General features: G+C 54.1%; 6 protein-coding genes across 6 annotated transcripts; 2 read left to right on the plus strand and 4 right to left on the minus strand.

Annotated features, from left to right (window-relative positions):
- Positions 1 to 269: 269 nt before the first annotated feature.
- B0I36DRAFT_415317 (Chloroperoxidase) lies at positions 270 to 1604 on the minus strand (the record flags this gene model as incomplete). Its single annotated transcript, XM_046162038.1, has 4 exons — positions 270 to 662; positions 763 to 1246; positions 1325 to 1400; positions 1466 to 1604. 4 exons carry the CDS (start codon positions 1602 to 1604, stop codon positions 270 to 272), a joined length of 1092 nt encoding a protein of 363 aa, XP_046009900.1.
- A 2260-nt stretch (positions 1605 to 3864) lies between these two features.
- Positions 3865 to 5446, minus strand: B0I36DRAFT_366216 (uncharacterized protein; the record flags this gene model as incomplete). The annotated part of the gene is made up of 5 exons (XM_046159256.1): positions 3865 to 4358; positions 4590 to 4682; positions 4767 to 5069; positions 5129 to 5201; positions 5273 to 5446. 5 exons carry the CDS (start codon positions 5444 to 5446, stop codon positions 3865 to 3867), a joined length of 1137 nt encoding a protein of 378 aa, XP_046009901.1.
- Positions 5447 to 7967: 2521 nt separating this feature from the next.
- On the plus strand, positions 7968 to 9922 carry B0I36DRAFT_161285 (uncharacterized protein). Its single transcript, XM_046148661.1, has 5 exons — positions 7968 to 8295; positions 8376 to 8503; positions 8563 to 8794; positions 8847 to 9698; positions 9752 to 9922. The coding sequence occupies exons 1-5, from the start codon at positions 8150 to 8152 to the stop codon at positions 9882 to 9884; spliced, it is 1491 nt and encodes a 496-aa protein (XP_046009902.1). The 5' UTR covers positions 7968 to 8149; the 3' UTR covers positions 9885 to 9922.
- A 37-nt stretch (positions 9923 to 9959) lies between these two features.
- Positions 9960 to 11601, minus strand: B0I36DRAFT_352515 (UbiD decarboxylyase family; the record flags this gene model as incomplete). Its single annotated transcript, XM_046157116.1, has 3 exons — positions 9960 to 10523; positions 10554 to 10674; positions 10736 to 11601. 3 exons carry the CDS (start codon positions 11599 to 11601, stop codon positions 9960 to 9962), a joined length of 1551 nt encoding a protein of 516 aa, XP_046009903.1.
- A 585-nt stretch (positions 11602 to 12186) lies between these two features.
- On the plus strand, positions 12187 to 12789 carry B0I36DRAFT_248396 (flavoprotein; the record flags this gene model as incomplete). The annotated part of the gene is made up of 1 exon (XM_046150379.1): positions 12187 to 12789. The coding sequence occupies one exon, from the start codon at positions 12187 to 12189 to the stop codon at positions 12787 to 12789; it is 603 nt and encodes a 200-aa protein (XP_046009904.1).
- Positions 12790 to 14140: 1351 nt separating this feature from the next.
- B0I36DRAFT_161303 (uncharacterized protein) lies at positions 14141 to 14928 on the minus strand. Its single transcript, XM_046148662.1, has one exon. The coding sequence runs from the start codon at positions 14764 to 14766 to the stop codon at positions 14236 to 14238; it is 531 nt and encodes a 176-aa protein (XP_046009905.1). The 5' UTR covers positions 14767 to 14928; the 3' UTR covers positions 14141 to 14235.
- Positions 14929 to 14965: the final 37 nt, after the last annotated feature.

Genomic DNA, 14965 nt, shown 5'->3' on the forward strand with positions numbered 1-14965 from the left:
GATGATAACACAATATCAGCATCAGCACCAGTGACCCTCACTGGGCATGCCCGCCGAAGCAAGAAGCCTTGCCCCCGCCGCTTGGCCACAAAGCCTCGAATATACCGTCAAGGCCACACACAGCAGAAATCCAGGAGCGAACGGCCCCAATCTTCTTCACTCTCCCACAGTCCGTCCGTCCGTCCGTCCGTCACGTGTCAATGGGCGAGAGAGAGAACAGACGTCGGAACCAAAACAACCCCCCCCCTTTCCCCCTCAAAATCCCATTCCTAGATGGCACTGCGGCGAGAAGGGAACTGGTCATAGTAGCTAGCATCCAGCTTGCTCAGCTGGGGGCAGTCGAGCGCCGCAAAGACCGGGGCCAGCGCGTCGGTGATCTGGTTTACGGCCTGGAGGGTGTTCTTGACCAGCCCCCTCGTCAGGTCCGGGATGAACTCGTGCAGAGTGGCGAAAGCGAAGCACAGCATGTTGTTGCCCTCGAGCAGGCTCGTCGCGGTGAGCACGCCGCCCGTCACGTCAGTGACGTTGACGTCCACGAAGCTGTTGACTTTTCCCGTGTTGCCGCCGAACGCGGCCAGGTCGGGGACCTGCTCGAGCGTCCAGAGCGCGTCGACGGAGAACTCCTTGAGGCCGTAGTCGAAGCCGGCGGGGCGGCGGTACCACTGTTTGAGGGTGCTTTTGCGTTAGCTTTTGGTGTTTCCTACGTATGTAAGGTGGTAAGGCGGTAAGAGAAATCATGTTTGAGAGGGTGTTGCTGCTTACGTTGGGGGGGATGCGCTCGCTGCCGTAGGTGAACTTGAAGTTGCCCGGCTCGCCACTGACACCTTCCCACAGCTTGAGGGCCTCGCCGTCGAGGTAGCCGTCGAGGCTTCCCGTGGTGTAGTTGGCGTGGAAGCGGTAGGTGAAGATGTGAGTGGCCGTCACCACGGCGAGGCCGGTGAAGGGGCCGTTCCAGTAGTACGGGTTGTTGGCGATCGAGTGGCGCGTCCACTCCTGGCGATGGGGGGTCAAGACGGTCAGGTCGATGCCGCCCTTGCCAGGCTTGGTCAGACCGCGGTTGTACAGCGAGGTGAAGCGCTCAATGTGGATGGACGCCGGGTCGTTGTCGTACCAGACGTCGTTGCGCGTGGGCGAGACGTCAGACTCGAACCGGTAGTGCGACCAGTCGAGGCCCTTGGGCTTGCCGAGCAGGCCATCGCCCAGGAGGCTGCCGAGGATGCCGTTGTCGCCCGTCAGGCCAAGGCCGCTCAGCAGGCTGCGCGCCTTCTCCCTCTTGCCGACGAGGCCGTTGACGAGGCTCTGCGGGGGCGGACCTCCGATGGACAGGGTGAGGATGTCACCCGCAACAACGGCGCAGTAGCCCGCGATGGCAGTGGCCAGGTCAATACCCATGCCAAAGACTGTGCACGGGTTTCGGGGGTCAGAGTGTGTTCCTAGACATACAGTCTATGTGTGCATGACGAACCTTTGTTCGAGGCGAGAATGATGTTGACGGTGGTGTCATAACCGTTGCGGTTGATGTAGCCGTAGTTGGCGAGAATGTTGAGACCCGGGCATGGGCCGCGGAGGTCACCCTCACCAGGAGGTCGCTGCAAAGGGCACATGGTCAGTTTGAAGTCCTTGGCATCTTAATGGGCTCCAACCCAGGCAGCCTGGAAGAACAAACAACTCACGTATTCGTGCTCGCCGGTCGTCTCGACCTGAGTGCCCATGAAGAGCTCGGCACGATCAGCTAGGGGTTGCCCGGCCTCGCGGACCTTGTGTTCGGCTGTGATCCTGTCGGCAAGAGCCTGGAATCCGGCCATGCCCTCGGGGCTCAGGTCGGGCAACATGCTTGGGAAGCCCAGAACTGGCGTTGTGGACAAGAGCGCCGCGGCACCGGTGAGTAGTGTTGAGGCCCTCATGGTGGTGTGTACGGAGGATCCGTGGGAGAAAGACGTGTAGCAGAAGGATACAGAGCAGTGAAGTTCTGTCAAGGAATGGACGCCAACCAGAACTTCAGAAAGTTGAAGCTCAAAGTGACAAGAATGGAGGCTTGCTGAACGACGAGAGAACAAACGGGGAGGTAAGTGGAAACCCGCCGCTTGGCCTTTCTAGAAGGACACCTAGGACTTATACCAGTTCTAGTGGACGCGATCGACAGCCCGAGTGCTTAGAACACAAGCAGTTCTCCCCCACACACTTGCAGCGCGCGTGTCACAGAAGATCCAATCTATCCCAGCGTGGTAGGCGCCAGGATGAGGGCCCAATATTCGCAAAACCGAATGAGCGAGAGTTGTTTTCCAACACCTTCTGAGGACTGCCGGACCTTTTTCCTTGGAAGATGGGGAATCAGTGGGATCGAATGGAGATAGGAATCGGTCTTCCGGTGCGGAAAGAAAGACCACCATGTGGCAGATGCTCTGATCATATAGAGTGTGTGGAGAAGTTCTTGGCAGAGACGATTCGGGAAGCCGAGATCGAGCGAAGATCTTTGTACTAATAACTCCACTTTCAACCGTGGCTCGAGCACAGAGGACTAGCAAAGAGGGAAATTTACTGCGGTCGTGGAACTAGACACATCGGCAGACCACAAGTGCCATCCGTCGTTCCTGTCTCCACAGGGCAGACGAGAGGAGGATCGAGGACGCCACAACCGACGGCCCCGCGCTTTGACAGCAAGCTAGGCGGTTTGGGCAGGGATTACGATCTCATCAAGCCGACTGGCGCATGTGTATGGATGACAGTGAAGGGGGATGGGTTAATGGCAGAGCGTGCAACCCGACAGACCCAAAGATGTGTGCTGGCACTGACTGGCGACCAGAGATCCCCCACGAATACAGTAGGCCCAGGGGGTTCTCGTGGTAGAGTGCCCATAAATCGAAAGAAGTTGTTGCTCTCAGGCAGGGCCGTCAGATTCATGAACTACTCAAGATGGCCTATCATGGCCAAGCGGGCGTGGCTGGGCACCTCATCGTCAACCGACCCTCGTCACGCCAAGGCAGGAACTAGGCTCCTCAGGATCGCCCGCCTTGCGTTGGGGCTATTCAGGGGCCATTGCTTGGACCCTTGGGAAGATCGCCAAGATCTGGACAGTGGTTCTTCTGCAAGCGTGACAGCATGACAGGCCACTCCTTGATACAGGATTTCGAAGGTGGTCAGGTCTCCGATGTGGTAATCGGCGTAACAACGGATGGCTTTTCGAAGGGATCCTACCTACGTGTGCTGGGCTATCAGTAGTGCGCCTTGCCACGAGTCCGTGTCCGTGGGCCCTATGTGTGTACTAGTCGACTCCTAGCCTCGAAATGGCGATTCTACTAAAGCGCTCCGCACGCCGGTGCCCCTGGTGCCGCCACACGGCGCTCTCTCGCCGCATAGGCTGGTCCCAATCGGAGCCAAACGAGACTGAGGGTCTCGAGGGCTCAGGCACACGGGGCGTGCGGGAGGGCTTACTGGTCCCGTCGTCCAGGTAGTCGGGTCCTTCTGTTGTGGAAACCGTGCTAACGCCCCGTTACTCGTGTCATGTCATGCATGGCAAGGCGACTACATGTACGTCTAGTCAGGTTAGGGCTGGTCTGATTTATTGAGCTTGCCCCCACAATATATGAGGCGTCTCGCAGCACTAAGAAGCCGCCAAAGTGGTTGAGTCGTCTAGTAATGCCGGAACGGACCGGAAAATCAATCAATCTTCATCGCGTCCCCAGGACGTGTGGTTACTGGCCAATTTCCTTCTCCATGATTGCAATAACAACCGTGCCATGCGCCTTGGGGTATCGAAATGCCGGATTTGTCGTGATGAATGGTGTAAAGTCTAAGCATGGGGCGGTTGGAGAAGTGTAGGAAAGTAGGGCGTCGCAGCATGAACATGACTTCCTTGTTGTGTCTCTATCGCAGAGGCTGTCCCTGAAGATATAGGGCATCCGGTGTTGTCGGCTCGGAGCGATCATCCCCTAAGCTATCTCTCCAGCTCAGGCCGTGGTCCTGCTTTTCGCGAGGTCCTTTCTCCACCGCGACAGCCATCTTGCTGCTGCGCAAGATTATGCTCCTGTCGCTCTGCTGGTCATCGTCACGCTCGTAGACGGTGTACCATTTGGTCAAGTTGTTGTTGCCCTTGGTGCCCACCCCTGTGGCGTCGGCCTTGTTTCCAAGCCGTGACATGTGGAAGCTGTTTCTCCGTGATGAAGAGGCGAGACCAGTACCTCCATGAAATGATGCTCTGTTGGTCCCAGCAGCGACTCGGGAGCCGCCCGTGGTGTTGCCGCTGCGTGTCCGAGTAGACACTTCATCGCGGATCATTTTGCGCAACACAGGAATGCACGCGACGATAATGGTCGTGGAAAGTTCGACGTCAGCCCATGTGACAGCTAATGGACCGTCGTCTATACATGGAATAGTAATCCTGTCAGTACTTTGTTCGCCCTTGCAACTATCAGCGGGATTGTGAGCGCCTACATGACAGGACCTGGACCGACAACTTATCTACTGTTGTGGCGCGCATTATGGACATAACTCCTGCGCTATGCGGTCGTGGTGATCAGTCCATTGGAACTAGGGGCTTGTTCCTGGGATGTGGTTCAGAGCTTATACGCATCCCAGACTCATTGCGATACCGACACCAAACTTCTCCACTGGACGCATTTGCAGGCCCCAGAGGATTTTCCAGGGGAGCAAGGCGAACAGAAAGTCAGCAGAGGCTGAGTAGACTGTGGCCAACACGCTTGTCAGCAAACACGTTCCTGCAGGATTCGAGACCGGTGTTAGACCCCAGCACATAGAGCAAGACTTACGCGCCTGGAACATAGCAAATCTGACGGAATGTGCCTTATTGATGCACTTTCCCTGTAGAAAGTCGACGAACGTCTTGGCCAGTGGTGTGCATTGCACCCAGGGCAGCACGGCTGCAGGGATCGCAGTGATGATCAGGGTGCTGATCATGAACCAGATGAGCCAGTTGGCCCATTTCCACAGGTCCTTGGTGAGGTGAAGCAGCGTGACGGCGAACGAAATCTTGGCCGCCAACATGCCGAGGATCGATATGGTCAAGCCAGCTGCACCAATGATCGCGAGCGTGTTGAGGCTCTTGAAGGGGACTGAAGGAGGTGTGAGAAAGGGTGCAGCCATGGAAGTGGATGGGACCTTCTTGGCCTACCGTCTAACGCGTGTTTTCCGAAGCCCAAGGAAATGGCGAATTGTGTAACAACAACAAATGCCAAGAGGCATATCTGCGATGCAGAGTAAGCTTCCACTGTCCTCGTCAAATATCTCATTTGCGTGTGCTTGGTGGCTTGCCTACCCACGCCAATATCAGACAGTAATCGTCAGCCTGCCACCTGTTGTGCGTCCACCGGATCCATAGGCGTAGGCCCAGCGGGAAGCTGCTCACGACAACCAAAGGCCAGAAGACACTCTCAAGCAGAGGCTCTCGAGTCTCCACCGGGTTGCTTACCCAGCCCAGGCTCGCCGACATCGTGTTATCTCTGATTGGGATGCAAGATTGTCGTTGCAAGAGTGATGAGAGGCACAAGAGCCTTGCTGTAATGCGCAGTCTCCGGTAGACAGGTGTTATTCGAGATGAAAAAGGAAAGAAACATGTGCATGCCGTGATTTGCGTGACTGGCGTCAGTCCGAATATTGTCCCAATGCCATGTGGAAAAGGCGGAGCGCGGAGTACTTTCCTCACGATACCCACTTCCAACGCAAGATTGCACCGCAGATCGTTGGCACGATCGCAATTGTCCTCATGGCACTATTATAGACAGGTTGACGCATTGGATCACGCCCTGAGATAGGACTAGTTGAAGTCACGTCAGATACTTGATTGGCACATGGCGGTGGGCTTGCTGGCTCCGGATACCCTTTGGATTTGCCTAGCGCAGGTAGGGACACGGTCAGAAAGGGCTCGGAAGGGTCCTTGAAACCATTTCAAGTGCGGACGGACGTCCGCTCGTATCCGGCAGAATGGCGGCCGACAGCCCAAGTGTACGAAGCTAATATGACCAGGAGTCTGGCCTTTGGTCGCACCGATATTAACCACAGGCACCACAAGCACCACGTTGTTATCCACTTTTGAGCCCCTCGGGAGACTGCCGGGTTGACGACTGTCGGGTTGACGACTGTCGGGTTGACGACTGCCATCTGAGTCGCAAGCTAATCTCAATCGTGCCAAATGACTATCTCGCCCACACGCCTGAGTACCACCTGAGCTATGCCCACATCGCGACTGAGCCCGCCTGAGCGGCCTGAGCTTGGCCGCCGCTGACAAAGGCATTGCTGATTAAGCGACCGGTCTCGGAGCTGGTCATCACTTGGGCACGCGTGCATGCTTTCGCCAAATTATACTGGGGTGATTATGCTAAAACTTGTCGAGCATAAGTATACTGTACATAATTTCGTCCGTGGATTGCTTTACCTCCCACTAGCCTAGACCACTATTGTCGTTCAGCTGGACCAGGTAAACCAGGCATTTGGAGATGTCATTGAACCGGTAGCCCCTAATGCCATTATAATGATAAAGCAGAAAGTCGGCCGTGAAGCCCATCGCTTTGCCCCAGGTTCAAGGAAAACATCTGCCTAGCACGCCATCTAGGAGTATCGTTAGAAAGCTTCGTGTGATTGTATACATCATGACTATTCACTCTCTGCAAAACCATGATTTTTCAGCTTAAATCCGCATACCAGAAAGTCCTGGTCATCTTCCCGTGTCTCCTAGGTCTCTCTTCATGGGGGGGGGGGGGGGGGCGGGGCGGACGAAAAACCTAGCACATGTCTCCCTGCCAAACAAGACTCTCCTATTCACGAATGAAGTAGCTATATCTAGTATGAGTTGGTTGATGCAGGAGCCGGATGTCCCATGGGCATGCGCTGACTGTGGTGCATCACCGACATAATCCATTACCTTAGGGTTTGGAGCCATTTCTGGAGTCTAGCTATCGGCAGATCAGAGGCTTCAGACGCAATGATGCCGTGTTAAAACTAGCATGAGATTATGGTTGGTACTAGATCTACTTGGACTACAACTTCGGCTTGGGAGACTAAGTTTTATTCAGTGTTGTTCTGCTGACGAAAAGGTACCTAGCGATCTTTCTCTATCGCTCCAGATTCCAGAAGCATAGAAGCCATCACGGAATACACAGCTAGCCAGCTACTGTTTCTGAGCAAGCCAAAACTATACTCTTTATCCGTGGATGCAGGTGCCCTAGTTTGAACCAGTTAGCCGAGGGGGTCCAAATATGCGGTGATGTAGCATTAGGAACGTGACAATTATGGGGAGCCTGAAAGCCCGGTTATCATCATAAGTAGAGGACAGCGAGCCATTCCGTGGAATCTGGGTTTGGAGCTTCTTCGTGTGGGCGCTGGCATGCGGGCACTGGCCAAAGTGATGCGCGCTGGTAATAGTGGGCGAACACTGGTAGTAGTGGCAGGTGCTGGCGGCTGGCTGCCAAAGTGGTCGGGGTGACATTAGGCCCGCTCTAGGCCGGTCGCGTGCTGGTGTAGCACCGTAGAGCAGTCAACAGGATTTCAACGCCCCGTTAGCAACCACCTCGCTCTGATGGCGGTTGAGAATCCCGATATCCGACGTTTGTTCTAGATCTGGGTATCTGATCTTGGTGCCCTGGAAGCAGTCTTGTCATCACGTCTTCCACAAACTCCAATACCGCCAACTTGTGACTTTCGATGGATTCGTCACTGCGTCCATCTCCGAACGCTCCGAACACTCCGAACCGCGACCGCGCAGCCCTCAGGGAGCTTCTCAAATCGCGCCAACAGAATCGCAATGGCGTCCGCGGCAATCCCAGGTCGTGCATTCCGTGTCGAGAACGAAAAGTCAAATGTGATAAGGGGGTGCCGTGTTCGACCTGCGACAAGCGGGGGCATCCAGATCTATGCGAATATGAGAGTTCCACGCGACAGTCCACAAGGCGAACGCCCGTTCCTAGCCGGTCTCCAAATAGAAGGATGGAAGTCGAGCACGTGGATGCGACAAATCTTGCTCATCTTGATCAACAGATGGAGAATCACATTCCTAGTCCGATTGCCCACAAAGCAGCAACTCCTATCGCGTTGCCATCGCCTAAAAATACATCCACTGCGCGCCAAGGTGATAACCGACTATTTCTAGCAGACAACTTGGCAGTAGACGCGGTCGGATGGCGCTCTGTTCCGTCGAGAGATGATCCAGCTCGACAAAGGGCTTTCGACACTGGCATTTTACCTCTCCTCGGAGTCGGCGGAGAAACACACACGTCGGTGTCTTCTTATCAGTCTCTACCAAGTGATGAGGAAATCGTCAGGCTCTTTGAACTATTCCGCCATCAGGTGCACCCTTTTCAAGTCATAACTTACAATCTGGATGCTATCGAGGAAAGGGTTTGTCGGCTGATTAATGCAAGGACCAGCCCGAACCCCTGTCCCGAGTCTCTCGAGGACCCCAGGTTGCTGTCTCTGCTTCACGCCATCTTGGCAGCCGGAGCTCAATTCTCCGAGATGGACTTGCAAAATCGCATCCAAGTATCTCAACGACACAGTATGTTTCGCATCACTTCATTATCGCCATCACCTCGAACGGGTGCTGAACTTTCACAGCAAAGCACGCATTGGATCTACTGCGGTCAACAAATTATCTCGGGAACCCTTCCAAAGAGGCCATCCAGACACTACTTCTCTTAGGTCACGTGCTTCAAAACGATATGAAGCCCCAGGCAGCTTGGGTCCTCGGGGGCACAACCATCCGCCTTGCCCAATGCCTCGGTCTTCACAGGAAGACGATCCGTTCATCAGCTTCTTTACCACTGGATGAGGAGGCAAAGTACCTGAGGTGTTTTACCTCGCCGATTTCTTAGAAAGAACAACTATTAACCATTGTTCAGATTGGCCATTGTCAGACAAGACTCCCTACTCGCCCTCACTTTAGGTCGCCCACCAACCTCGTATGAGCTGGACTTTGAGGGCGATCTGCCCCAACTGTCAGAATCCGTCCGAGGTTCGGGTCTATCATACCTCCAAGCCATCGGCTGGCTTGTCCACGTCATGCTCCGCCATCTCCCGTTTCAATCTCAGTCGTTACCGCAGCCAATCTCAGCACTCGACGACATCGAATCCATAGAAGCTTCCCTTTCGCCCCACTTGATCGATGCCAAGAGAAGCGCTACGATACCGCAGATGCAAGAACACTATGCTTTCGAACTACATCGACATTTCCTCGTCACCAGTCTTTGCCGACCGGTTGTATCAAGTAGTGGATTCGCGGCGCTGAGCGAAAGTGACAGGTCGCGTATCCTCGAGCACCTTCGAGAATCTCTCAAGCGCAGTGCCCGGGCCTATGTGCGGTTGAGGTCAATCGCAGGATATGCAAGGAGGTCTTGGGCTTTTATTCATAATGGTCTAACGTCAGTTCTTCTTTTAAGCTTGATGCGAGAGACTAGGTATCTTGCTGAGACCAGGACCCTTCAAGACGAGCTTATTGGGAGCCTATCAGATGGAGAAGGGGAAACCGGCTTGCTCACAGAATCTGGCTCCAATGGCCGGCTTCCGGCCGCTCTCCAGAAAGCTTTGAAGGCACTCAAGACTCTTAAAGCGTTGACGGAGCGTGATGTACTCCCACAAGACTCAACGCTGGAGAACAATAACCAAGACATCCCACTTCCTAGTCATCCTGCGGCTTTCAGTCGACGACCTACAACAGCCCAAGAGAGTGCGTTGGGGGCAGCAGAACAGACCAAGTAAGCCGACATCACAAACAAACCCTCAAGACAGACGGATGTTGACAAGCTAGCTTTTGGGGTATGGGCGACACGGACTGGGAGTTTCCGATTGACTTCGATATGTCCCCGCTCAGCGCTTTCGACTACATCATGTCGAATCAAGACTTTAGCGGAGACAACCCCTTCCTACCCAATCTTATGTGACATTCGAAATTGTGTGATAGGCTCTGAGTAGTCATTGTATTTGGTCATTCTCTAAACTCCTTCTTCCACCAAGTTTCACGACTTCGAGGTGAATCCAAGCGATTCCCAACGTTGCAGCACCTTCTCCTGGACATCGACTGGGAACGACTCCTTGAAGCTCGCAGCTTCCCAGTTACGACCAGTGGTGTACTCTACCGGCATTAGACAATCGGAGACAACCTTTCCACCCCTGAGACTATCACCGTTGCCGTGCGACATAAACGGAATTAACGGGAAGCCTGGAACGTCCTCAAAGTGGTATTCATCCATACCCGGGCGGCAGCGCGTGCAAAAGGCCCAGATGACGTCCTTGAAGTCGTACACGTCGATGTCGTCGCCCACAATCACGAGACGGTGGAACGCGCCGCCTACCTTGTTGTTGAAGACGACATCACCGATGGAACGGCAAAAGTCCTTGGCGTTTGTCTTCATGGCGCGGAGTTTCTCCGTGTCCACCTGTAGAGCGGCCCATGTGACCTGCGACTCGAAGGGGGAAAAGACCTCCTTGATGGGTAGTCCCTTGGACTTGAGGAGGAAGCTAATCTCAGCGGAGGCCAGGGGTCCGATCATAGTTTGCTGCTTCGCGTCAGTTTTCCACCGCTGTTAAGGATGAAATCAATAGTGGCCCACCGTCTCGTCAGTCAACCGACCGCAGTTTGAAACAGGAAGAATAGCGTCTCTTCGGTGTGTGATGAGGTCGACCCTGTATTTAGGTTGTTGGTGCGCATTGGTAGGGCCAGGAAAGACATATCTGCAAGTACCGTCAGTGTCTCTAGACCATCTCACAAACAAATCTCGCATAGTCCACATACCCGTGCATCTCTCCAAAAGGACCCTCAGAAACCGTCTCTGTAATAGAGCAAACACCCTCAAACACAATCTCCGAGTTGGCAGGGACATACAGCCCGTTGGTATCACACTTCACAAGCTCCAACGGCACCCCGACCAGTGACCCAATGTACTCCGCTTCGGACAGGCCGTCCGGCAGAGGCATGCCCGCAGCCATGATGGCAGCCGGTGGCACGCCAAAGACTAATGCCCATGGCATATCCTTGCCCTCCTTCTTCCACATCTGGTGAATCTGCCAGATGTGCTGCGGCGCAAAGGTAACCGTCACGAGGTGGTTCCTGTCGTGTACCATGGCGCGGGCGATAGACCAGTTTGTCCACGTTCCGTCGGGGGACTGCACAACGTACATACCGTAGGTCTGGATGTACTTCCCGCCGTCAGACTGGTGCAGCATCGGCGCAGGTAACTTAGTGAGGTCAAACTGCTCCGGAGTTAGGCGAATCTCCTTGCAGAGTCCGGAGTCAATGACAAGGGGGGGGATCGGGGTCGCGCTCTTGGCGGCAACCATCTTTTCGAGAATTTCCTTCATGGTCGACGTGACAGGGAGACCAAGATGCCGTGCCATCCTTCCGAAGCGCTGAGACGGGTCGGACCGCAGAGAGTTTGGCGCACCGAGGATACGCCAGAAGCCGTCTGCATCTTGTCCCTTGAGCTTATTGAAGAGAGGTGCTCGTTCGTCTGTCTCGGATACCTTACGGATTATAGCGCCAACTTCGAGGTTCGGGTCACATTCATCGTTGATTTCAACGAGGTCGCCGTCAGATCTAAGGGCTTCGACAAACGAGCGGAAGTTCAGATGGGGGAGGTCTTGGGGGTTTGATGGTGACATTTCTTTTGAAAGTTGAGTGTTGGGGACTAAGTGCTCGAGTATGTACACTGCTTAAGAGTGAAGGGGTGTTGGGTTGTAGCTGGTGGTGAGCTGCAGGTTTGATGTGGCTCGTCCAGGATGGCCAGGCCGCATTTATATCACGCGTCCTTTTGAAATCGAACATCGGCACGATGTACGATGGACGATTGGGTGGTCGCGAGGACGTAGATTCCCGAACTCGCCGAGGCAGAGGCTGCTCCGGAATCTCCGAGCCCACGGCCTGGTCCTTGCGTCGGTGCCGGAAGCCGTCATTGTGGAGACTTCATCAGTTAGAGAACTTCAGAGATGTCGGCATCGGTCCATCTGCCGCTTCCGAGCTATCCGAATATGCCGAATAGATCTACATCGAGATCCGATAAATATCCAAATCTATATCAAGTGAGACTCCGGTTAGAATCAAAAGACGAGAAACCAGTCGATCATCGCCGACCACATTATAAGCACCTTAAACTGAAACACTTTTGCCAATAAATTGCCATCTACCAGTTCATGGATATAATTCCTAGACACTCTGGGAGCAGTACCATTTATCAAGATACCAACACAATGAACGACGCAGCTCCTCGCAAAAAGATCATCGTTGCCTTGACAGGCGCGACAGGCGCGCAAATCGGTATCCACGTTCTCCAGACCCTTCGCCGGCTCAACGTGGAAACGCACCTCATCATTAGCAAGTGGGCCGCCGAGACGATAAAGTGGGAAACGGATTACACGCCTGCCGCGGTAAAAGCTCTTGCCGACCATACCCACAGCTCCCACGACCTGGCCGCGCCCATTTCGAGCGGCTCGTATCGCGTGGACGGCATGATTGTCGTTCCATGTTCAGTCAAGACTCTCGCTGCGATCAATGCGGGTATCTGTGATGACTTGGTCACGAGGGCGGCGGATGTTTGTTTAAAAGAGCGGAGGAGACTGGTCTTATCTCTAAGAGAGACGCCGTTTAGTGAGATCCATTTGAGGAACATGATGGAGGTCACGAGGGCAGGGGCAATCGTCGCGCCGCCTGTTATAGGGTTTTATACGCGGCCGTCGTCCATTGACGATATTCTCGACCAGATGGTTGGGAGGTTGTTAGACCTTTTCGATTTGGATACGAGAAATTTCGAAAGATGGGATGGAATGCAGAAAAATACCATAAGTAGCAAATGAGATTTATTAGCCGTAACCTACGGGTGACTCGCCCACACGGGTGCCCGCCTACTTTTCTAGTCTTTCCGTATAGGCTATCTTCAATCACCCATTCCTCCGCTAACCATTATACCACGGTAATTAAATGAAGGCGATATTCTTCTCGCGCTAGATTGGCTTCATTTAAACCCTAAGTTAAGTGCATGTAAGGCCGCATAGATCTATGATATACCCTACAAGTCCTGCATAGGGTGCTGGAAGCCCTAAGTACGCCGTGCGGCGTATTGCTAGATCTTTTGAGGTCATTGAAAAGCACGGCACTGACCCGATCGAATCCCCTACTGTCCAGACTCTTTTGCTCATAGCCTGATTGCTTCCCATGGTGCCAGATCCCCATCTTCCACGCCACCGCGGATCCTCATAGTGTGGCTCCGCCGACTCCTTGTCCTTGTCACGTCTTGGGGGCCGAAACCATGCCGGCAATGACGACCCCACTACCGGAGACGATCTGCAATGACACCAAGTGTCCAAAGCAAGAATCGATATAGCAGAGTGGTCACCTAAGTCCCCGAAAGGGTGCCTTTTGAAAATCTCCGCAGAGCCACTCCCCCTAGCGTGAGTGGGTGGGGGATACAGGCTAAACCGCAGATTGGCACTTCCTTGCGTGTTCTACCACCGAAGATTACGTCCAAGCACCAACGCTACCCTCTTTAGGAAGCTCAAAATGATCTTGATGCGAAAGCGCGTCGAATATGACTGCGGGATGTTCCGCACGCATGACTCGCGTTGCAAGTCAGTTCCTGTAGCTATGGAAGGCGCCTATTGTCAGGGATGATCACGCAGGGAAGAGAATGTATCAAATGCGGACCTTTCCCGGAGAACTTTATCCGGTCGCAACGGCTGCAGTACTGGCGTGGGGTGCGCTTCCTGGCCAGCGCAACCTTGGTAGACGCTTGAACGCATCCATTACCAGCGCAACCACGGTGGCTGCTTCGATGAAACGGTCGTAAACCCAACTGTCAACGATCACAACCAGTATAGGTTGCGATCCTACAATATGCTGTTCGAGGGAGTTCCATACCAGGGGCGCTTGCAGGGCCTCTCGTCCGTCGTCGTTCGCGACATCCTCGTCTGGGAAAATCACTTGACTTCCCGCGGTCTGATCTGGATCCCTAGACCGGTCTTCCGTCTGCAAGCATAGGGTGAAGGAGGTGTGTCGCGATGAGGAGGGCACGTGGATCTAAACGAGAATACGAGCTCATGGTAAAGAAGGAGGGAGGTTCTAAAACGCAGTGAAAAGCCGCTTCTTTCATGATGCAACGCGTACAAGAAGCGATGGGACTGTGTTCTACCACTAGCGACAGAATGAACTACGAGAAACACAGTTTGCATCGCAATGTCTGGCCTTGAGATGATCTCCTCTGTCACTCCCTGGCCAAACTCCCGTCCGGTGACGCACGGGAGATATCAAGTATACCAAGGCCGAGTCGTAATGATGGCCGAGACGAGCCTGTCAAATAGCCGCAGATGGCTCGGAGGTATGGCGTCTGCTCCATCTGTCCTGATCTTGGCAATCTTCGGTAATGTCCACAACTGGGCCAAAGCGAAACTGTACCGACTCGCCGTGCGTTCTTGAAACTTCCTGCGAGCCCCGCTTTCGAGTAGTAAATGGATCATGTCCCCTCGAGCAAGCCACTGAGCCCACACCAAAGGGGAGAAGCCGTAGTTGTCAGCTTTGTTGACTTGCGCTCCGTCGCTAATCAGTCGTTCAGCAGCTTCCACATCTCCCATTGCTGCGGCTCTGGTCAGTGGTGACCACCCTGGACCCGTTGGTGCGATTCTGTTCTGACGAAAGCCAGACGTCTGTATTAGATACGCAAACCGTTGCAAATGGTTCTCGTCATCTTGTATGTCATCGACCCTTTCTTCCCCACGCTTTGGAGGAGCATTTTCAGTGGTTGGGAGAGGTACATTTGCAGCCTCCAGCTCCAACTCCATTTCCAAGATGAGCTCAGCTGCCCCCCTTTCATCAAACCTACTTGCGGCATATGATCTGAGGCTTGGCAGGAGCAAGAACCTGCAGATGTCAGCTGTCTTCGTTTTTGCGCGTATGAGAGCACGCAGCTCATCTCCGTTGCACGAAAGGATCAGTGCGATCAGGCCTGACAGAGAAAATGAGTACTCGAGACACTCTGAC

The sequence above is a fragment of the Microdochium trichocladiopsis genome (genome assembly GCF_020744255.1).
Source record: "Microdochium trichocladiopsis strain MPI-CAGE-CH-0230 chromosome Unknown B0I36scaffold_8, whole genome shotgun sequence".
In the NCBI taxonomy this organism is placed as follows: Eukaryota; Fungi; Ascomycota; class Sordariomycetes; order Xylariales; family Microdochiaceae; genus Microdochium; species Microdochium trichocladiopsis.